Raw genomic sequence first — 24,670 nt, forward strand, 5'->3', positions numbered from 1 at the left:
TATGATATCTGTTTCGTATTTTATTGAATACATCAATACGACACCCATCACTCATATTTTTTATTAGCAAACAAACCCATCTCAAAAGAAATAAGTCACTGTATACAATAAAATAATCCGGAGATTCAGGGTAGAGGCAGAACAAAGGAAAGAAAAATATTGGTAATAACATACATGCACCAACCTATGGAATACAATGTATGACATGGCATTCAAAGTACTGTTAAATGTGGTGTTATCCTTGCTGTTTGATTTGATTCATCATTTACGTCATACTTTGTGGAGTTAACTAGGGTGCCACCACAAGACCCGAACTGACTGGGCGAAGATCGTGAAAAGTTCGGGGTAGCTCCGCGTACCTCTTTACCCATAACGGACCACACTTTTTTAATCCGTGGAAAATCAACATTCTTTGACATGGTTGTCCACGACGACAATAGGGACTTTTAGATGGCGTGGACGTGTTACATCCTTTTAAGGCACTGGCAGTCACATGTGACGTCCTTTTAAGTACATGGCAGTGCCTTAAAAGGAGGTCACATGTTGCAGTCCACATTCTCGTCGTGCAAATCTAAAAGTCCCTATTATTGTCGCACCAGAGCTAATATAAGCACCCCATATAAGAGCAGCTACAAAGCATCTATTTTACAACATTACGAGACAAAACATCTTCAGCACAAATACTGACCTATACCTCTTTTGTGATGAAATAAATATTCACAGAAAGTCAGAACTCTACATAAAGTGAGATAAGGGAAGTACAAAGAGAGGGAGAGAGAGGGAGAGAGAAGGAGAGAGAGAGAGAGAGAGAGAGAGAGAGAGAGATGAAGAGACAGAAGGTAAAGAGTGTGATTGAGAAAGAATAGTAGTTGATAAGAAGGTTCAGACAACACATGCACATTACAAATATAACAACGGTTTTATCTTTTGCTGTGGTTAGGCATTCTGTACAAAAAGGAGAGACAAGAAAGGCAATGCATCTATCGTACAGTGCCCATTTTTATTTTTATTTTTTTAAATATTTTTTTTTGGGAAGGGTTAATATAACATTAATGCCGACTGCATTCGAGGAGTCAATTCCATTCGACCAAACAAGAATATGAATGCATGTACATCTAAATAGACATGACACGGACACCGCACAGACGCAATTAATTGGCAAAGAGCCTGATTGGTCAAACACGTGGCGTCACTTCTTTCCGATAATAAGTTTGCTCAATGCAAATTAATTTGTGATACACTGACAAGGTAAGCTGTACACCATGAGTCAATCCCACATTCAGTAAGCACTTGATGGTCTGTATAAGCTCTATAATTTGTCAAGTTAGTGTTCCCTTCAACACCAATTACCCCCCCTTCCCCTTGTTTATTCATTTATATGTTTCAAATCCAAAAAATTGCTAGGCCGTCCATACTCCTTTGTCTATAGGGTTGCATCCGGGCCTCTCCTCCGGATCAGCCTGCCTGAATGTCCTTGACTGGCCCAGTGCCGGAACAATGTTCACACCATACCTGACACAGCTACACTTAAAATGGACCAATCACCAAAACATGTTTTGCCCTTGATGTAAGAGGTTCCATGTGACTGTACTGCATTCAAATATGAGGTAATCTCAAACACGCTCAGAATATATTCAATCCAAGGTGAACCTAAATACTTACATGTAAGCAAATTCATCCAATCCCATTCAATTTTTCTACTAATTTTTTCTAAAGACAATAATTGCATTTCCATGTAGATATTACGAGATATTAGTGCTTTCAATAAAGGCCTTGCAACAGTTCATGCAGTATTGATAGCTTCTGCACAACTGAGAAGGAAAATATTGCTAGCAAGATTTAACAGAAGTCAATACAGAATGCACATTGTTGGTTACAATGTGACCTTCCATTTCAATGATTATGAATTAGGATATTTTAAATTACATGCACGTTATCTTTCTACCTTTCTACCTTAGTATTAGTACTTAAAAGCTAAAATTCCAACTACTACACACATTGAAAGTTAATAGACTACACTGCTTCTATTCATACAACTATGACTGCGTCGTTGATAGTTTATCAAACTGGGATATAAGTTCACTCAACCCTGCTGTCATGTCTGAGGGTGCCCTCTGTTCTTCAGGAACAGCCGATGCAGAGTTACTCTGAAAAATAAACAAAATTTGATAGAAATGAAATGAAAAACATCAATTTGAATTAATTTACATTAGGAGACCTAATTTCAGCTAGAAAACAGACAAGGTTCATACAACTTTTTAGAACACCCCCCCCCCCGAAAAACAAAGTAGTTCTAAGTAACCGATGGCGGATCCAGGATTCTTCTATCAAAACCGACTTATTCTATAGTCACAAGGCCAGGGCGACTCAAAAAGTCAAACAACAATATCTTGGCCATTTGGAGTTTGTTTGTTTAGTTATGAATGTTCTTATAAGAGCTTACTAAACATCTATTGTAATCATGAAAACATTCACTTAACGTTTAAATCTAAGAGCCTATATATATATTTTGTGTTTATATTGAATACATCAACGATGTCTCTATTTAAAGTGCTTTACAGATTACCACGGTCATGGGATTCAGGCTTGCCCGCACACAATGAATGCACATTCTCCACTCTCTGGCGAGCATTCCAGCCAGGCACCATTTCACAGAAGCTCACAAATACTGACCTAGGCTATAGTCATCAAATGAATTTGCAGGAGTTGGTATTTTGGTTTGTATGCTTGCTGTGTTTCATAGTTGAATTAGGAATAAACTATCTTGTATGGGGCAAACTCCTTTAAACTTTCATGTTTAAACAAAGAAAAGAAGAGACAAAAAACCTGCATTGTTCATCACTGCGATTCTTGGGCAGGATTTGCAACTGATAGAAAGGAAAGGGTTTTGAATACAAAAGCATATATCAGATAGCTCTTACAGAAACAAAATTGTGATTGGCCTGCAGCTCGTCACTAAATATCAATTGTGAGGATCGTAATTAGCATATTTCACTCCTGGTCAATATTTGTATAATATGCCTACTTGTACCTCATGTAATATTTAATCATACACCTAAATGCTATAACAATATAGCTAACATCACACTCACCCTAATTGAGTCCACAAACTCTGTCAGCTCCTGCCTGTTCAGAGCTGACCTCTGACCTGGTATGCGTACAATGACCTGTGTAGGGTCATTGTTCTGGATGCCAACAGTGTGACCAGGAGGAAGGAATCCAGTCAGACTACATAACAGCTCTCTCTGACCTGACAGCAGACCGGTGACTGATAGCATCATCTCCGCCACACTGATGCTAGGAGGGAGAGGTGATGAAAGGAAAGGTCAGCTGCTAGTCAGTTAAATACGGCCATGTACTTGTCTTCACATATATTTATATCACTCTCAAATGAATCAAGAGAATGTGAGACATTTGATAACTTGTCTGCAACATCCCATTTATTTTTCATGGATGACTATTGGTATAAGCAGCTTCATTAGAAATAGTCATTAAGTAACTGGCTGCAGGTATACCAATCTTCTTTAAAACTCATAATAACAAATCTGACAAAAAGTAAATGTTAAAAAATGGAGATCATTAACAAAATGCATTTAAAAGTGATCAATGTGAGAATTGTGTTTAAGATGAGCTGGGTGGGAAGGATAATTTACTATTTATGTTATCAAAGTCAAAGGAAAATGAATTTGATGTTCAGTTTTGTATATCATTCAGTACCAACTTTATGCCACTGACCTCCAGTGAAATAACAAACAATGGAAAGGTTTGTTATGTACCTCTTTGATTGATTTATCAATTAAAAACTTATAATTTTTCTTATAATCATTTTGTTCTTAAAAATTGAACATAACAATAGCTTATAACTACAAACTATTTAAAAACGATACAAACAACCTTCTGAACAAGGTATTCCCATGTATTTATCATGGATAGTCTTATTATGTTACCAGGACTACTGGTAGACCTTGATTAGCAATATGTTTGTTTCTTTTTCCCAATATGTCTTTATTGTATATCATTGCATGAATGCACAAGTTTTGCTGAGAGAAATTTACATACATTTAGCATTTAACTAGATGTAAAGAGAAAAAAAAGAAGGGTGCAAACAATAGAAGAGTACCAAACTTTGAGCTTATTTTCTGGTCATCTTCCAGAACATGTTCAAATACATGCACCTGCTTGGTACAGTTAGGCTGTGTCTTTTGGAATACATCATCATAAAATTGAAGAAGAAAAAAGAATGTTTGACCTACGGTTAAAAAAATGGAAATGTGTAACTAGTGGTATTGCACATTGATAAATGCAGCCAATTGTATGACTGTCTTACCTGCCCTGTGTTCCTTTGTTGATTGAATCAATGAACTGTATTTGAGTATCAGGCTGATCTTGGAAAGTCTCTGTGAAGTTAGACACATACTTGGTTGCCTTCTCTACCTTCTTGTCCTTGGGTTGTGCTTTGACCACAGCAACGGGCGTCTTGGTTCCAGACTGCCAAACAAGAAGAGGATGGTTTCATTCTCAAAATAAATGATCATGGGAAAGAGTAGCTTAGATGGATGGATGGATGGTTAGGCAAATGGGAAATAATGTAAATGGAAATAATGCACTAAAGTAGCTCCACAAAAAATATTTTGTGTAACAGATATGTAGCATCCTTTACTCAATTATGCTAAACCATTGTTATTCTGCATAATTATGTAATACATGTTGCACTGTAAAGACAACTGTTTTGCAAATGGTCCTGTCTTAGTAAATGACTACTACATGTTGTGATATTGGAATACCAAACACACCAACTATGTGTGTAAACTCCAATTTATCCTTCTCTCCCCTCCCCTCCCACCCTCCCTCATTATCCCCATCATCCCCCTCTCTAATATATTTCCCTTCTCTTTCAATCCCTCTCTCATTCCATCTGTCTCAAACATAATTCTTTTGTAACAAGGTTAAGACTCATGAAGAGGTTCCACATTATTGTCAAGAGATAAGGATATAAACAATTATTATCAAGCTTTTTTTCTTTCTTTTGACAAAGTTTCTACAGACAATAAGTAGTTATTTAAATTCTGAATCACAATCACAATTAAAAAACAACGACAAAGTAATGATAATTAGTACTAGAAAGAAACTACACAAACTTGTTCAGAGTTTTGATGTAAAAAATATCACATACTTGTGATGTTTTATTTCAAAATGTATACACATGTTTCTTTCATATCAATAATTCTCTGTTTCTAATTTCAATAATACATTATCTTTTTATTAATATGTCTCTTCATACTCAAATGTACTTGCAATGCAGAATAACATGAGTGATACATATAACCATGGGAGCTGTCTATTTAAAATCATTTTATTATATTGATTCATTTCCAGTCACACAAAATCATGTAAAGTCATGGACCTTGTACATTCCCAAACAAGGAACAGATATGAACACTCCTCAGATAAATCCATTTCACTTGTTGCCTATCAGTGAATGAACACAAAGTAGTCTGTTTGGAGTCAGAAGAGCATTAACTCATATACTTTACAAGAGTTAACATCCTTCTAGCTCTGTACATATACACATGTATTAGCTACTTGCACTTAAATGTAAAACAAACAGACATACAAACAAATTCATTTTGAACCCTTCCATGAAAGCCAGGATTGCAAACAGTCATCTCCAACAAACTTCAAAGATTCAATTTGGGGGTATTGACTACCGGTATATTGTTTAATTTGGCTTCAGATGTCTTTCATGGGAAGAAATTTTCCATGACATGTACACATTTGTACTTCAATACAAATCAAATAGCAAGAGAATATCAAGTTATCCTTGGGCAAGAGGTCCCCGCTCCCCCTCCCCTCCCTTTCTTCTAGCTATGACAAATTATTTATCTCACATTTGAAACGTCATGTTAATCAACAGCATTAAAAACAAAGTGAATGTGCAATACTGTATTTAAAAATTCAAAATTTCAAGGTAACTAGCCACCCCCCTCCCTCCCCCAAAAAAAAAACAAACATAGAAAAACAAAACTAGAATAAAGACACTCTTTCTCTGTTAATTTGTTAACCTTAACTTCTGTATTTTCACCTGAACCTTTCCAAGATGAGTTTTAAGGCAATTCAATATTGATAGACGCACAATTTAACCACTTCAAGTTTTTACTGAAAATAGTTAAAGAGTACATTTTAAATAAGTAGTAGTTACTTATTATTATGTATTAACAGCAAACAAACGATGGGGCAAGGCAAGAGGACGAACTAGCAAATGCATATTGGCAATTTATCTCATTAATCTTATGAGAGATTCAGATGAAACGTACCGGTAAGAAAGGTAATGTACCAACACTGAATAAGTCAGTCAGAATTGTTGTCTTCTGTGGACATTTGCAAGGGCATTATAAAAATTTATATCATTGTACCTGTAATATGAATGTACCTATTGCACCTTAGACATGATTTGTATCTTTAAGAATGAGTTAGTGACAATCATATGACATAAACACGATCTTCTAGGCTGATATTGCACATACGATCTGAGAAAAATATGTGGTGGGATTATTGAGTATCAAAATGCATTAAAAAAACCTTTTACATCAAGGTTAGGATGCAAATTACTGAATAACCACCAAGTATCATGCACAAATGTACAGCCTACAGGTAGAAATGTGTTGTGTTCTGAACAAAAAATAAATATAATCATTCACACTTGGATATTCATATCCATATTCATATCCATACATGTAAAGATATAAATTATTAGCTTTTCAAGACAACATAGCATAACAAGGACTAAAACAACATCACATAACTTAAGCAATACCTCAACAGGCCGAATAGAACCATGAAATCTGGAATAAATTATATAGCACCATGAAAAAGTAGCATGAATAAATATATTGGTTGAATCAATTAACTATAAAAAGGGCTAAAAACATTTAGAATAAAATTTAAAAAAAGTCTTGGTCAACATACAGAAATGTTGACCAGCATTGATGACATTTTATGGGTATCTTTAAAATCTGCAAAAGTTTACACTGAAGTATTAAATAAAACAGAATGATACATTGAACAAGGGAAACGCTCTCGGCGGCGGTCTCGCCTGCATAACGCAATTCAATATGATAAACCAGAACGTCAATGACGTAGCGCTCATCTGCATCTCGCAACAACAAATATCGTAAATTTTATGTGGTACACTTTTGAACTGGTCAAAAAATTTGATGCCCTGCATGGAAGGGACATAATATCATTTCATTTGCATAAAGTACCATAAATAATCAATGGAGCAAAATCTCACAATTCTGTGTAGAAGTTTAGTGTTCCAAATTTAGCTCTACCAGATAAGGCAAACCAAATCAAAATCAGTCAAGAAATGAGGGAAAAGAAGCAATTTTCGTTATTTTTGGAATAAATTTGCATAAATTACCATACTTAAAGGTAATACAAAGTTTTGGGAAATTTTGAAAATGGGTGGATAGCGATTCTTTACAATTTTGATGTATTTGGATACCCCTGTGGATGTAATATAAGCAGTAGAAAATTTAGCCCCTAAAACACTTCTGCTCCCGGTAAATTTTGATAAACATTTCAATTAGCGTCTACGGCCGTACGATGGTAGCTGCGACCATGAAAATCTCAGAATATGTAGTTGTGATATATAATTTCCAAACGGAAATAGCTAATCGGTCGATTTAAGTCAAGAAACATTGTTTTATAGCTTAATTAATGTCTTGACCTTGAGAGGGAGCTATACAACATAAAGAGTTTATCATGCACAATTTCATAACTTTAGACTTGGTTTCAACCGCGACAATGATCACTGAATATTGAAGGGTCGCATATGCTTCCAATATGTTCATTTGAACCAAATTCATGACCCCATACCAAAACTTTGTATTACCTTTAATTAATGGAGAACAATTTCAAAATTCTGTGTAGAAGTTTAGTGTACCAAAGTAAGCTCTACGATATAAAGCAAACCAAATCAAAATCGGTCGAGAAATGAAGGAGAAGAAGCCTTTTTTGTGATTTCAAATAAATTTGCATAAATTAGCATAGATAATGAATTTTACAATTCTGTGTAGAAATTTAAATCCCCCTCCTAGCCCTATCATATGAAACAATCAGAATCAAAATCGGTTGAAAAATAACGAAGAAGAAGCTTTTTGAAATTATTGATGTTGATGTCACAACAAAGTCTAAGTTTGTTGACCTTAAATGACCTTTGACCTTAACTTAGTGACCTGAAATTCTAATCACATGATTGGGGAGACTTGATAACCCTATAGTCCAAGTTTCATTGACTAAAAACTTATCCTTTCAAAATTATATCAAAAATTCAAAAACTTAACCTTAGGTTAAATTTTCGATGTTGACGCCGCCATCGCCGCCGCCGCCGTCACCGGAAAAGCGGCGCCTATGTCTCGCTTTTTGCTATGCAGGCGAGACAAAAATGAAATTTTGCATTGTAAAATTCTAGAGTATTCAAGACACAAATTTGAGTAAAATGATAACAGTAAACTGATATTCAAGAAAATGCAAGCACTTTGTGAAGCATAGTTTACAAGGATTTCAGGCTTAATATATCTAACATGGATGAATAAAATGTAAAATTATAAAATCTTTCTCCATCACAACATTGGTCTCTTTAACATTTACATCACAATCTAAAATTGGTATCTAATATCTGGTTACTATACTATGACAAGCATGCAAAACATAAGATACAATACATGTAGTGGACATAATCGAATGAAGAAATAAAGAGGTACTAAGGTATAACATGCCTAGAAATTGAGAAACTACAGACGTTCTTAAACGTGGAATGACAAGGGCACCAACATCAAATGGCAAAAATAAAACTTTAACGTCATTTCTGTACATTTAGCATTTACATTTTCAGTGAGCTTCCTAACATTTTTTAAATATTGAAATTTCCTACAAATATAAGTTAACACACTGGTCAAAATTATATATTCTCCTTATCTTACCAGTACATGTTATTGTAGTAATATTGTGACTTTTAATAATACCATAATGATTATAGTATATGGCTGATCTCAAATTACATTTTTTTAATTTGGACTTACATACTTGCAGTCATTGTGATGCACACAATGTAAGTTTGAGGTATGCTCTATTTCATATCAATGATAAATAGCACACAAGTTGAAACACCAAACCCTTGCTCGACAGTCACTCTCATTAAAAAAAATGCTGGTCGTAAACTTGTTACAAAAAGAGACACATTTTGTTGGTAAAATAAATAAATGTCCTTTTATCTGTTGAGATTTCTACACGCCATCAATGGCAAGAACTTCCCCCTCAATTTGACGAAGGTCAATGATTTGATCTTCCACCCCCACCACCTGACTCAACTCTTCCCTGATATGAGCTACAATATCTTCCAGGTCTTGGGTTGATCCCTCAGTATGTATCTGGTTGTCAGAGCTCATGTCCTCTAGAGTGCTATAACAGCCAATATGCATGTCCTCTGGACTATTGCTACATTCTAAGATGAGCTCTGTGTGGGTAAGGGCTGGATGTACTACCTCAACTGAGCTACAAGTATCATGTATCTTTGAATTCCTATCATTTGGCTCATTTCCCTTGTTAAGTGGGTATTCAGAGTTGTTTGTTAACTCAGAGTGCTGCTGATGAAAACCTCCACCATCTATCTTGTGTTTGCTCTCGGCCACTTTCTGCCCCATCTCCTCTGCTTTCTTCTCCATTGATGTATCCTCTTCTCCAGTTGAATTCACCTCTTCAGCTTGGGAGAATTCATCCGAACTGTCATCGGTCACAAGTAGGTACTTTTTAAACTCACCAGATCTATCCTTTCTCTCATCAAGTAATTTTACAGATGTTACGCCTGTATCAAATCCTTTGACAGATGTTTGAGAAACTTCACTTGTTTGCTTAGGATCACCATTGGATGCATGGCCCTGGATCACATCCTCGTATTCATCATCGATATCTTCATGAATGCTATTTTCCTGGTGATTGGAAGCCTCTTCTTTGTCAACGAGAGCAGTGATAGAGCGAACTTTCTCCACGTCTTGAGTGACATTGTCCCCACATGTGGTTTGTTTCTCATACGCTGGAATTTGCAATCTCCTTGGGACCATACTGTGACAGTTGTGTAGCAGAACACACTGTGGATGAAGGCCTCGATCACATGATGAACATGCTGTACGGGTGATCTGCGACTTTCTTGATGTGGAACAAACACAACAGTAACGGGTTATACCATCGTTGATCTCCACATATCCCATGTCATCATCATCATCTTCAAATGGTTCTTGATTATCTGAAGTATCCTATAAAAGAAAATGGAAATATAATAGTTTAAAAAATGACTTAATAGTAGACTGATATGGCCAAATAAAACAATTTTAGTTAAAAAACATTTTAGACTGAGAAGGCCAAATCATCTCCTTACCCCTTCCAATACATTCACTGACTATTTTTCTTCAATTCATTAGCCATATTAAATATATAACAAGTTTTGTCAAGAATAAGAGTCATAGAGAACAACATCACTGATAGCATATAAAATCCCTAATCCAATTCACATTCTATCCTTTGCAACTTTCCAAGAAAAAGGAAACAAAATAATATGACCTCTAAAATAATGAAAAAGTCATTCCACTATAAGCAGATCAGACAGGGCTGCACTGAGACTCTGAGGACTCACCATCTCAGTGAATTCTTGAGGCAGGCTGATCATAGGACATATATGTTGTGGAGCACAGATCCTATGCAGTCCTTTCTTACAATGGGGACACATTGTACTGGAGCGACTGCGCCTGCCTGCCTTACGATTGGAACACACTGCACAGTCTTTCTTCCTTGTCTTGACATCACTCACAAGGATGGGAACCACATCTCCAGTGAAACGTCCACCTGTAATAGCCTTCAAAATGAGAGCAAACGGATGACTGAAAAGGATACTCATTTCTGCACTATGCAGCAATAATGAGTATTTGTAAAGCGCCGAGTGTTCATGAATTATATAGACTGTAATTAAATGAAAATTGCAATACAGAATACATGAACAATATAATAAAGAGTAAAACAGAGTTTGATGCAAGTGGTACAAAAGAGAATTACAAAAGTCTAAACCAAAGTGTGGCTGAAGTGACATTTTAAAGTGATAAAACAGGAAGACTTGCTCACAAATAGGAAGGTCCATAACCTATACCCGCAATCTTACCCCTGGTACATCCACAGCTGTAACATAGTCAATCCTCTGCCTATGGGGTTCAAATGAAAGTGCAGATTCAGGACTAGAAGTACACTGTTCAACATTATGCTCAAGTGATTAGGAAAATCAACCTGACCTTAAACTTGGAATCTACTATTGAAACCAACCTTTTTAAAATTCTAATTTTGAAATATTATGTATGCCAGCTCTGCCATCATTAACCCTATTTTAACTGGGCTATTTCAGACCAGGTTTTTACTGGGGGGGGGGGGGGGTCAATTTGACCCCCCCTTAAGATCTCGGCCGTGAAACGGCCGATCGCCGCGAAAATTTGCATACATGTTAAGTGAAGTGTATAGAATAATATGGTAATTTCAATTTTTTGAAAAATTCACTCATTTACATATTTATGGTAATTTATGCAAATTAAGTCATAAAATTCACATTTTTGCCCATAAATCATACATTATTGATATTTAAGCATTCTTTTTCACTACATATATTTGTTAGACCGTTTGGAATAATAATACAACACAAAAAATTAGAAGAGCCAGGTTATTCCTTATGTTATCTCTTGTTTTGATAATTTCTTATGTATTTCATTGTTTTTTCAACTTATGTATTTTATTGTTTTTGTTGTTTTATTTCATTTATAACTATAATTCAACTAATTTGACCCCAAAACAAACACCCAAACTTTAAACAAGACTAAATAACCAATGTTTTATCTCTTTTTAGGAAAAATGACATTTCCATATGTTTTGTACACAAATCACAAAAATGAGCGATTTTCGGGCTGACATGCAACAACAAAATGTCACGTGACTCCGTAACTATACGTCCGATTTTCGAAAAAATTGTTTTAAAAGATGCGTAAGACTCGAAAGAAAAAAGTCATGAAAGGAAAATTTTATATCTGCCACGGTTTCGGAGTAGTCGCGAAATTTCTACAGGGGGGGTCAAATTGACGTAGGGTTAAAGAAAACATCTCATTCTTACCACTGTGTTTCCTTTGGAAGTATCATTGAACTTGCAGTAATGGCGCCACTCACATCTTAGGTGAACGTTCTCCTTACAGACAAGGCATGCCATCCTGGTTTTCTGGCCAGAATGGCATACCGTACAGAATTTGTCTTGGCCTGTCTTTAGAAGATTAGAGTCCTTATTTTTTTGGTCTTTCATAGGCACTGGAGAATGATCCTATTGACAGGAAAGATATAGAAAATTTATAAAATGATAATCGAGTAGCATACACCAATTAAAAAAAAAAGGTGCTATATGGTTAACAGTTGGCATGGATGTAAAACTAACATAAATGAGCGTGAGGAACAAATGATCAACATTTAGAAAAAGAAAAAGCAATGTTCATTTGGAATAAAGATTACCAGACCTATATAAGTTACCTCAGTACAAATACCACAACATTCAGATATTTCAATCACATTCCACATTTTTATTGCCATCCTTTTGTATTTTGCTTTATAATAACTGAAGATCACACAAACTGGATTGAGAAATAGACAATGTCTCATCTTAATTCAACTTACACCATCAATGAAGTTTGCATTGGATGTAGAGGGTGTTGAGAGATCCTGCTGACAAGGTTCTAGTGATGGTTCTACATCATTCATCTCCTCATTGTTTGAAATGGTCATTGGCATCGTGGCTTCGGTTAAAGCAGTGAAGGATGAATCCTGCATTAAGAAACAAATAAATAATTTATAATCAAACATCCATTTTTCAATCTTGATGTTTGCAGTAACAATGCCTTTAGTGTAGATCATATTAATTCAGTTTTATTAAATTCCTTCAACTGTTACTTTTAATATACAGGAGACGTTGTCTTATAACAAAATAAACAAAGCTGGAGAAAAAAAAAAAATGCAACAAAAAGTTGGAGTAAATTTGTAAGCATATTGTACAAACTTACTAGTGAGAGTTTGCTTCAGAAACATATTATTTTGACAACCACATTGGTTACAGGTCAAGGAGGAATAATTAATACATTAAGTTCTTCTATACATATGCTGCCCGTCAGGATGGAGTATGCATTTTAGGTTGAGGTTTTGATGCTTTAGTATCCATTCATAAATGGTGTTCTATAAAAAGATAAGAAGAAAGCTTAGTGTACACAATCAAAAACCCACTTGTGCATTGCTAACGTTGCTCCCAGGGCAGATATGTTGGGCAAGGCACCTGACATGTAGACCTCTCCTACAGACAGCACACTGTGTTCTTGATCTATTTCTCTTCCCATCCCGCTTCTTTCCTGAACAAACATCACATGCTTTTCTTCCATCTTTCACCTCACAGCTCTCTATCCGTACCACTAATGGTCTCTCCCCAACAAACGTGCCTGTGTTCTGTGCAGTTTCAAAACAGAATATACACTCACTACATTTGATATAATTCACACTATTCATTAATAACAACCCATATTTCAAGAGGGGATAAGAGGCATATTGATTTTGTGAATATGAAATTAGGAAAAAAATGAAAAACATGATTTCTTTAAATATTTTCATAGGTCACCATAAAAATTCTCACTTGAGTTACTTGAAAATAGATGCCCAATTCCAATTTGAATGTTCAAACTGAACACTATGCTACCCATATCCATTTTGTCCGAGATTGATCACATTTTGGAGTTTAAAAAAAAATATATATCTCTATCTTTTATATATCTCTCTGAGTCTCTTTTACATTATTTTCCCTCATTCCCTCAAAGTTGGGCTAAAATGTAACACTTTAGATACAATATTCTGACCCACAGAATAATTGATTACATTATTTCAAACATTACGCTATTACCCATCGAGTAAACACTGTGACAACCTTAGATTACATACCAAGTTAGGCACATGCCTTTCTGTATTCTCCTCGTCCCTGAAGCACTGATGGCGATAGAAGCATTTCCTGTGGACCCCTTTACCACATACATTGCACATGAGATGGGTCATCTTCTTGTTTCCATCATGGTAGGCACATTCATTACAGTCTACTAAGCTTTGTGGTCCACACTTGACCAACATTGCTACCACCTCAGGGTTATCTTCCTGTGAAAAGCCGTCACTCAACTCGTCGGCTTCCTCTACCATATCATCAGGCTGAAAGACAAACAATTGCAAGAAATGGTGTGATGCCACTTTATTCACATTGAATAACAGAGAGCAGTGCTCATTACTAAATATTGCAAAGATACACAAACAAAATTTGGATTTTTTATAAACTTTAAATTAAGACACATAAAATGGTACATATAAGGTGAGGCAGAAATTGTGTGTGGGCATATATAATTGATTGTCATAAAGTAACATATTTAAAATGTACAGTAAACATAGAATTTCACAAAGAATTCAATTTTCACAGTACATAAAGTACACTATGTCCATCAACATCATTTCATTTAACATTCAAGCCAAATTTTGAAAATGCTGCAAAGGAAATCAAACATTTCATCGCTCTGTAAAGCGACGTTTTTTGAGTGAGCAGCCTAGAAGATCAGACACTTTGAAGCTTGATACTTTGACATGAAATGAAAGGCTCCAAAAGCTCTCATGAATTGCTTCATCCAGTGCACATTTTGTGCGAAAAATATGACAAATACGTCTATCACCATGGAGAATTTGCATGGTGAAAACCAAGTCATGAATTCATAGATTTGTTTTTACTGTTAGTCATTTTACTCTACATCCACCTCTATGATGTACAACCTGTATATGAGGAAATCAGATTGCAAGCTATATTGGCAGATATTCCTACTCCAGTAGATGTTTTGGCAGAGGCTAATGTTGCAAAGGGGGCAGAATCTTATCCCATTTGTGTAATGCCTCTATTCATGATACCTTTACTGTCTATGATATTTAATATGTCTATGGTTTGGACCTTACCTTATTACTCCAGGTGAACACTGTTGCTTTATCCACTGCAGAGCTCACAGTTGGGACATCATACTAGCACAGACAAATGATACAAATTTACAATGAATGATATCATTCAATATGAACATTCCATTAAACGCTCATAGGATAGACCCGTCTGCATACAAGGAAATTTTCCTTTGCAATTAAACTATGACCACAAAAGCGAATCGGGAGAATTCACAAATATACAACATACTGTAGTATAAAGCTTATACATGTTACTGTATAAAGGTCATAATTATGCAGGTGGTAATTTTGAAATATGTATTGCTTTATTGTATTTCAGTAATTTCAGAAATTCCATTTTCATCTTTAACCATCTCATGTACAGTGTAAAAGGCAAAATATTCCTGGGAAGGGTCATATAAAGCTTGTCAGTCTATTCCATAATGACTGACAAATAAAAACAATTTTTGGAAATGTCAATCATTGATTTCAAGGGTTAATAAAAAAAATCAAAAAAAAAAATCATCATTACTTGCTTTATTACAATAAGGCAGCCAATTTCTTTACACAATAAGAGGATTTTCATTTTGTTTGCTAACAGAGATGGAGTTAATGAAACGATACGGTATATCATTTTGGCTCTCAGCTGAAAATTTCTTACATTTGGTAAAAGCGTCAGCGTCATTGGTAAGGTTTTCAACCTTACCAATGACACTTTTACCAAATGGTAAGGCTTCAGGCTTCTTGATAGTACACCATACGATTGGTCATTGCAGTAGGCCGAGAAGGAAAAGATTTCTCAAGTTCATTCTTCTCAATAATCTTAACAGTAAATGATTCAAAAGTTATTAAGTGCTTGATCGTGCAAACCCCTCCCCCTTGCTGTCCTGCAAACTTACATGTAGGTATTCAATTTGCCAACTGATATGAAAATCACATTGAGTATGTGAATCTGACTCGTTTTTAATAATAATTGATATCAATAACAAGCCACAAAAACTGTAATTAGCTACTGAAATAAATGTATTTGATTGGTTGTGAGCAAATTTGTCAATGAAAATTGAGTTATTGACACATGTTATTAATAACAAATGTTATGAAACAGGGCCCTGGTTCTCATCAAATTTCTAGTGTGAACAATTATTTGTATGTTCGTGACTTGCGACCATCTATCAATACACCTTTTACATACTGCTACTTTAAAAAAGAAGAAGATCAAATTGATTGAGTGAATGGAGCAAAAAGCCTGGAGTACATGTAAATACCTTTGGATGTTGTTTGCTGAGACCACAGACGTGGAACTGAAGACACCTATGATGTAGACCCTTCTTGCACAGACTACACTGAGTGTAGGCCCTCTTACGCCTGCCAAAACAGGTACGACTAGAGCATACAATGCAGTCCTTCCTTCCATCTCTAACATCATCACCAAGGATCTTCACAACTGTTGGTTTCCTATCACTCTCTATGTCTTCCTGTTGTTTTTTATTCAAAGAAAGGAATTGAAATATCCTTATTCCTCGTGTCTTATTTAATGAAAGCTGTTAGCTTGAAATTGGTATTCACAATGATATCTTTACACTCATACATTTCCAAACTAGTGTAAACTAGATGGACCTTCGACTGTGCGCAGTCGAAAATGATGCCTCCGCCACGGAGCAATTTTACAAACCAAAACAGAAGCAATTTTTAAAATTCAAGTTTGATTGCAATCCACTAAAAGATTCTCAGAATAATGTGATATTTTTCATATTAGGCTTGAGTCGGTACGGTCGGTACGACCGTTGCCGTCGGGTCCCGGTTTCGTTTTTTGAGAACCTAAGCTCCGAAAAAAATAATGAAATATGTAAGAAATTGCAGTTTTGCACACCACTAAAATCAATCCACCTTAAAACTTATAATTGTTACCAATCATATTCTAGCTCATCCTGAATCAATCCGAACTGCTGATATAAATATGGGTTGCAAAGCAGTTTGCCCCATGGGGTTGTACTTGTCAGCTGCTAGCTAGCTACTGGCCGGGTCTCTCGGCAGGATTAATAAATCAGGTTGAAAGAAACATTAATGCTTGAATAATAAAACGGCTTTCTAAAAAGTACTTCTTTACAACATACCGATCAATAATTTTTAAAAGACAAAATAGATATTTTTTCTTTGATTTTGAGCACTGCATGCTTCTTTTAAAAGCTGAAAATTACTTGGTAATCACAAGAAGTTTTGATACGGATAGTTGTTGCAAGGCAAGTTTAGACTAGTCTCGGAAATATGCGCAGTGCTCCTCGTTGTTAGCTGTAATGCGTGCCAGAACGAACCCAAACAAGACGTGATCGTAACAAGAAAAAAGCATTAAAAACTACGAGAGCACAATTGGAAAGACAACTACTCAAAATTATCGTAAGCAGATACATAACTTGGAGGAAGAATACAATAGTTGTTCAAGAAAAGCCACAGAAATAGTGATATTTAAGGAGTTACTATAGGTACAATCATTATCGGAATGGGCCTGCTGATATGTCCGAATTACACGAGGCTAGAAACCAAATACCGCCCTCTACGGTAAAAGGCAGTATAACAAAGGATTCAAGTATTTGCAGCAGGCCCCTTGAAATAAAAATGTTCCCAGTTACTCCTTGATTATCACATTTTCTGTGGCATTTCTTGGGCGATTATTGAATTCTTTGTCCAAGTTATGAATCTGATTATGGTAATTTTGAGCGTGCAGTTGTCTTTCCAATTGTGCTCTCTTATTTTAGTAATGATTTTTTTCTCGTTACGATCACGTCTTTGTTCGAGTTCGTTCTGGCACGCATGACAATTAACAAGGAGCACTGCGCATTTTTTCGAGACTAGTCTGAACTTGCCTTGCAACAGCTATCCGTTTCGAAACTTCTTGTGATTACCAAGTAATTTTCAGCTTTTGAAAAAAAGCATGCGATGTTTAAAATAAGAGATAAATATTTATTTTGTCTTTAGAAAATTATATGATCGGTATATTGTAAAGAAGAATTTTTTAGAAAGCCGTTTTATTATTCTAACATTCATATTTTTTGACCAGATTTATTCAACCTGCATAAATCAAAATGGCGGCTCGAATGTTGTCTTTCTATTTTTGCCTCAGTTTTTTTACTTTAGAGGCACGATAATGGCACTAGACATCGCCAATCATGGATGAAAATAATGTCAAATGGAAGAATATACCAATCTGAGCCAAGGTATGCATGTGTTGATTTGTTCGAATGATAAAAAAGGTCACTTTTAAGGGACATACTGATGATAATAATCATGATATGCGCTTTTTATAGAGGCAAGTGACAAATCCTGCGAGCTGATTTCGGGACACCGGGTCCCGATCGGTACGAGGCCGTCGGGACCTGGTTTATGAAAATCCCGACATGACTCAGGCCCATTTCATATACATGTTTGACCCTTCGATCTTTGACCTCAGGAACCTAAAATCTATTCACTTAATTGGCTCTGCAAGATACATGTTTTGAGTTTGATAGTAAGCCATCCATCGGATCTATTGATAATACGTTCACAAGCTATTTTCGCATACATAATAAGCCCCATATCCTTTGACATTTGACCTCGTGAACCCAAAATCTAATCAGTTCATTGGCTCTGCAAGATACATACATGACCCAAGTTTGGCGGGAATCCATTGATTGGTTCTTGAGATAACGCGATCACGAGAACGGGACGTACGTACGGATGGACAACCCAAAAACATAATGCCTCCGGCTACTTTGTAGCGGAGGCATAAAAATGTTTTAACCCTTGTTTTTACCATTTAAAATTTGTTTACATCCATCATTTTATCTAGACCTGAATATCTGTGTCACTGGGGGAAAAGAATTAAATCATGCACTGTTCTTTGATATCTTGGTCCAAAATTAACTTTTAATCACCAGGGGTCAATTTGGAACATAATTTCAATGACAAGGCAAATGGTTGCTTTTCCTTCTTTAGTTCACATCTCCCTTGTGTGCTCATTATTAAATTAACAATCCAGAGAAAAGGAAGAAGTGATTCTTCCTTCAACTCACCTGTAAGAAATGATGTCCTTGAGAGGAGTCCACTTCTGTAGGGTTAGCTGCATTCGAAATAAACTCACAGTCCTCTTCAATTTCAACTTTGATATTACATGTCTCGGCAAGAGCAGTGGATGTCTGGGCAAGAGTATTCCGGTGAGCATGTGTTGGAGTTTCATGTGGTCTCAGCTGGAGTTGAGACAATAACCCTTCTTGAGTATGGAATCGCATTCGAGGGTTGAGCTGCGTGTGAGAGTTGAGTTGTGTGTGAGAGTTGAGTTGAGTGTGAGAGTTGAGTTGAGTGTGAGAGTTGAGCTGTGTGGGAGGGTTGAGCTGTGTGTGAGAGTTGAGTTGTGGTTGAGCACCGAGTTGGAGATTTGCATTGGAGATGCTCCTGCCACTGCTATGACTTGATAGTTGATTTGCCATATGCAGTTGGCTGCTACTATTATCTAGCAAAGTGCTCTGGGCCTTAGATCCTGTCTTTCTCTTCTTTTTTTGACTGCCAGAAGAAATTCTATTCAACTCCTGCAAGAAAAGATATATATATGCACTGTTAAATTACATTAAATCAATTAAATTTAAAAAGCAGTAAGAACAAAAAACAAGAACAAAAAAAATACTTATCACAAGGGGTCTTGAAGAAAAAAAGTACACTACAACCAAGCAACTCAATGATGTTTGTTGCACAATTATCAGTCAAAATCATTTTTAGATGGGACACTAATATAACCATTTTGTATTCACACAATCCTTTTGTCAGAGGATCCAGCATGACCTAATGGATATTTCCACCATTTCAAAACTTATATGGCTGTATGTATATTATTTGCTAAACAAGATTATACTCTGAAACGTATGGCTTCCTAAAAATGGTATGGAAATCTATATTACTGTTTTATTAATGTCTTACATTTTCATTGACTTCTTCCTCATTCTTCATCCAGGCACACATGTGATTATGTTCACATTTCCGATGCAGGCCTTTCTTGCAAAACTTGCATATAGTCCTGGACCTGTGTCGCTTTCCCAACCTGCGTTGTGAGCATACAATGCAATCTCTCCTCTTTCTGTTACCACCCGTCAAAAACCACATTAGTTCCTCCATCAGCAAGCTGAAAGATACAAGACGAATACTAATTGTCAGTGATTCAAACAATCAAAATACAATACTAACATGTTTCAAACATTTACAGTCTACAGCAAAAATGAATAACTGAAATGTATCATTCACACTTTAATCACAAATGTGTGTGTGCATTCATAGATTTGTTAAAAGACTTGTCTGAAATGTCTCAAGTGTAATTGGTTTTTTAAACATCTGGACCCTGTCTTACAAAGAGTTGATATTGATCCAAATCAATATCAAGTCCCTAAATCGAGCACAAGTTTGCAGTCTCCTATCTCTTATGTACATAGTTGTGATTGATAGCAATCACAAATAAGTTGCGATTAATATCAACTGTTTGTAATACATGGACCAGGTGTGTATTCTTCCAATTCAGTTAAGCTCAATCCTGGGGCTAGGATCATGGTTAACAAAAGAAAACTTTAACCTCGGACAAACTTCCTTGATAAACCCAATTTTGAACAATAGCTCATAAGCCTAGTGTAAGAATGAAATTCCAATCAATACAGGCCATAGAGTTCATGATTAGCCTACAAATGACATTTTAATCAGACATTTTTAAAAGCTTTACCTGTTCTGGGTCTGTTGTCATTAGCTCACAGTTGTGCCTGAATCTGCACTCCCAATGCAGCCCTCTCTTACAGTAATAGCACACAGTTTGTGACCTGCGCCGTATGTGAACGCCTGCACCTCTATTGGAACAGATGCAGCAATCCTTCTTTGTCTTGCATCTCTCCAATCGGAATGATTTCTTAGGCTTCTGTGCCTAAAAAACAAACAGAATATAGACCTGAATAATAAGGATTCCAAGTTTAACATGTGAGGAATTAAATAAATGGTCTTCAAATTCACTCTTGTTCAAGTACAAATAAAAGATGATATTCCCCTCAACATGAAATGTTTACACAATGTGGCTTAGTTCATATGCACTGTGTCTCCTGCTTAACAATACTCTGGGAATTGGCCAGCTACATTTATAACATTTTACAATTTAATGAATTTTATTTAATTGGGAGTTGGCAATTTTAGGCTTTTAGTGACGTGTATCCATCTTGTTTGTCAAAAAAAAATTGGTGAAATTCATATGGAATTACTGATACTAAAATATTGATGATATAAAGATATAATATTTATACAAATTCACAACCCCACATAACGGCTCCTTTGCAGTATAAATTGAATTAAATTGACACCGTACATTTGCCTTCCCAGCCCTAGGAGTTGAATTTCAGTATGATTACAAGAATTAAAGCATGCATAATGATTCCAACTAAAAACTTGTCCCTACCTCTGGTGGTTTTGAACGGTGGCCATACTTTGAATACTTCTTGTGTAAAAGCTGACTGAGGGTGGGATGTTTGTGTTGAGCTAAGGCGGGGCATTCATGCTGAGCTCTACACATCTCATGGAGGTTATTGTCACACCCAGCACACATAGCCATCACACCACCTTGCTGGCATTCAACGCACACTCTGGCTGGGGCATGTATCATGATGCCGTCTACAGCAGTATTCTAAAAGGGGGAAATGGGTTGAAAGCCGATAAGTAATGAGGTTGTATCAAAGCAAGCAAGTCTACTCATTGTGAATAAGATTTTAATCACTGGCTGTGCATGAACTCTCTTTACCAATCACCTAAACAAAAATTTGCGTACAGTTACAATGCATAAAATCTACCTAAAAAAAGTTTATCTTGCATTCCACAGCCTAACTGATCAGGAGTATCAAGAAAATAAAGATTATATAAAACTGGGCACACTGAAGGTCGTGTCGTCTACTCAAAAGTCACGTTTTATGTCAGAATTAATATTAGAAGCTCATGTTTCAAATATAGTATTACCACTTTATAGGAATTACATACAAAACAAAATATTTCTTGAGGTATCGAATGGTGGGCATTTCGTTTAATACAGGGCAACTATGTAACTGCATTGTATGTCTTGACTTTCATGCTGAAATTACAAGTTCAGCTTCAATTAGAGATATTGTACATTTGAATACTAACAATAACACTAAACTCAAAATATAAGTAAAGGTTAATTGAGAATAGACCAATCAATGCACTCTTGTATCATTTGGAGTGGACTTTAAGATTATTATTATTATTATTATTACTATTATTATTTCGAGCACGCAGTATAAACTTAAAGGGCAATCCAACCCTTGTAATAAGTTGATTTGTATGAAAGCAGAAAAATAACAGAAACAGAATGGCAAGAGTTTGAAATGAATCAGATCAATAGTAAGAAAGTAATGAATGTTTGAAATATGAGATCACTAAGTCTATGTGAATCTAAAATTGGTAGTTTGGTCAGTGGATTGTGACGCAGAACGTGGATCACTCTCCTATTGGCTGTGAAAAAAAAATATCACTAATTTCCGTTTTTCTCTTAAGTTCCTTCTCCCTTGGGGCTCTACTCAAAATATATTATAAATATAATATTATTATAGGAAACTCTAGAAAGAAAATACCCCTCTGAGACATTATTTTGTTTAACATTTAAATTTTAGTCATTTTATATGTTGAAACAGATGGGAAAGTAGTCCGGCATTACATCACATTGACATTACTGCTTCAGCTAATTTGAAGTACCCATACGTATAGTGATTAAAACTCTAAAAAAACTCATAAATTTCTCATATTTAGTCAGATTTAGGTTCATCAGTTTGCTTCTCTGATTTTTCTGCTTTCTTTTAGAGTAGATGTCTGTTTGGGTTGTATTTCCCTTTAATCTTACATATTTTTCTATCTCTCTTTATGCTCTTTGGATGTTAATCATTTGAATGCCTCATATAGCATGGGGGCTAATAGTTTAACCGTTACAATAGTAACTTACAATTAATTTTATGTTACAAATAGATATTATTAATAAATTGCATCTAGATTGGAGATATATTTTTGTGATTGATTAAAATCTAGGAAATCCATTCATTAAAGAATTACCATGGTCAAATACTATGGATTACCATTCACACAGTACACAAGCGAAGCTTTGGTTCATATGCAGTGTTATGGGCCTTTCCTGTAAGCATGCATTCTGTAGTGCAGGCAGTTTTTTTATATTTTTTATTCAATTTCCTGGCACCCAAAGATTCTGTACTGGGGCCCCTATGCAGGGCCTCAGGGTAATAACAGGAAGTCATGTCAGACCTGATAATTAGCAAAGGAACCCTAACATGAACAAAATTTGGAACACAACAGAATGGAGAGAAAATAAATCAACAAGCCTGTAGAGCATGCAACTTTATGAATTGCCTGTATCATAGTGCTGTAAGCAGTGTTCTCTCTATATATTGATGTTTCTCTATCTAGGTCTCTGTCCACCCTCTGTATCTCTTTCTATCAATCTCTTATGATGTTCTTTATAAATAAACAACCTGTCTACTTTTGTTTTACACATTTTAAGTGTTGTTTCTTTTTTGTCTTCATAAAATACAAAAATTCCAAAAATGTTAAATAAAAATTGGAAAATGATATTTTGTATTAGGATTTACATGTATAATGATAATGATTGAATGCCTCAATGTTGTCAAGATATATAAATGTACAGGACTAATTGAACTCAAGACATAATCAATATTGAAGCCTACATCTCATTAAATATTTTGGCATATCTTGTCTAACAAACCCTTAAATATTGACCTTGAGGCCATTAAACATTACATCAATCACCTCTGTATTGTCATTGATTCCATGTATATCAGAGTTTAGATCACACCGATGAAGCACAGAGCAATCTTGATGGAGCCCCCGGCCACAGTTGCTGCACACAGTAGTTGTCAAATGTCGTTCATCCACATGAGTTAGGCCATTGCTGCATACACTACATGCTAGATAGCCCTCTGAATTCTCCAACGTTTCCTGATCAGAGTGCAATGGTGTAAAGCCCACAGAGCTGGTTGGTATTCCTCTATGCTTTCGTTTGAGGTTAGCCGGGGCCTGTGTCAGAGCAATCAGGGAAGAACCTTGTTTGAAGATCACTTGCTTGCTTGCCAAATTTCATCAACAAATTCACAACGGGAATCAAAAACAATTTGGAATTTATTGGATCAAATAAACTTCGTAAGTTAAAAGTCTTCTTTATTCTTATAATTGAGAACAAATATAATGTATTGCCTACATAATTTACTACACAAGGGCTCAAATGTCAGTCTATAAGACTCTAGCTCTAGCTTTGAATAGTACTCTAAACTCTTAAAGTAAGTCTATATTGTTAGTTTCTTTTGTAATTCATTAATATACTGACATACATGAAAGAACTCACACAATTTTGCTACAAGAAGGGAACACTATTTTGACAGTTTCTTTACATGGACATGAACAATCTTCATGTATTTCTAATATTCAAAAAGAGCAACAATAACCTATTGTATCGATGTACATTACAATATTTCTAAGCTACAATGATTTTATACATGTACTGTAAGCTCAATAATAACAC

General features: G+C 35.6%; 1 protein-coding gene across 3 annotated transcripts; it reads right to left on the reverse strand.

Moving 5' to 3' along the window:
* Positions 1–24,559, reverse strand: LOC115919060. Of its 3 annotated transcripts, XM_030998554.1 has the most exons (14): positions 23,902–24,555; positions 21,518–21,742; positions 20,801–20,995; positions 20,014–20,215; positions 19,116–19,628; positions 16,335–16,544; positions 15,091–15,153; positions 14,050–14,307; positions 13,348–13,563; positions 12,748–12,894; positions 12,200–12,400; positions 4,328–4,488; positions 3,093–3,297; positions 1–2,147 (listed from the first exon to the last, which is right to left on the reverse strand). In XM_030998554.1, exons 4-14 carry the CDS (start codon positions 20,206–20,208, stop codon positions 2,037–2,039), a joined length of 2,280 nt encoding a protein of 759 aa, XP_030854414.1. In that variant the 5' UTR covers positions 20,209–20,215; positions 20,801–20,995; positions 21,518–21,742; positions 23,902–24,555; the 3' UTR covers positions 1–2,036. The 3 variants fall into 3 exon arrangements, with proteins under 3 accessions (XP_030854414.1, XP_030854412.1, XP_030854413.1); XM_030998552.1 differs by lacking the exons at positions 1–2,147; positions 3,093–3,297; positions 4,328–4,488 and adding exons at positions 8,964–10,313; positions 10,691–10,909 and having other exon boundaries at positions 23,902–24,559; XM_030998553.1 differs by lacking the exons at positions 1–2,147; positions 3,093–3,297; positions 4,328–4,488; positions 13,348–13,563 and adding exons at positions 8,964–10,313; positions 10,691–10,909 and having other exon boundaries at positions 23,902–24,559.
* Positions 24,560–24,670: the final 111 nt, after the last annotated feature.

Source organism: Strongylocentrotus purpuratus, unplaced genomic scaffold (assembly GCF_000002235.5).
Source record: "Strongylocentrotus purpuratus isolate Spur 01 unplaced genomic scaffold, Spur_5.0 spur5_scaffold_5, whole genome shotgun sequence".
Classification (NCBI taxonomy): domain Eukaryota; kingdom Metazoa; phylum Echinodermata; class Echinoidea; order Camarodonta; family Strongylocentrotidae; genus Strongylocentrotus; species Strongylocentrotus purpuratus.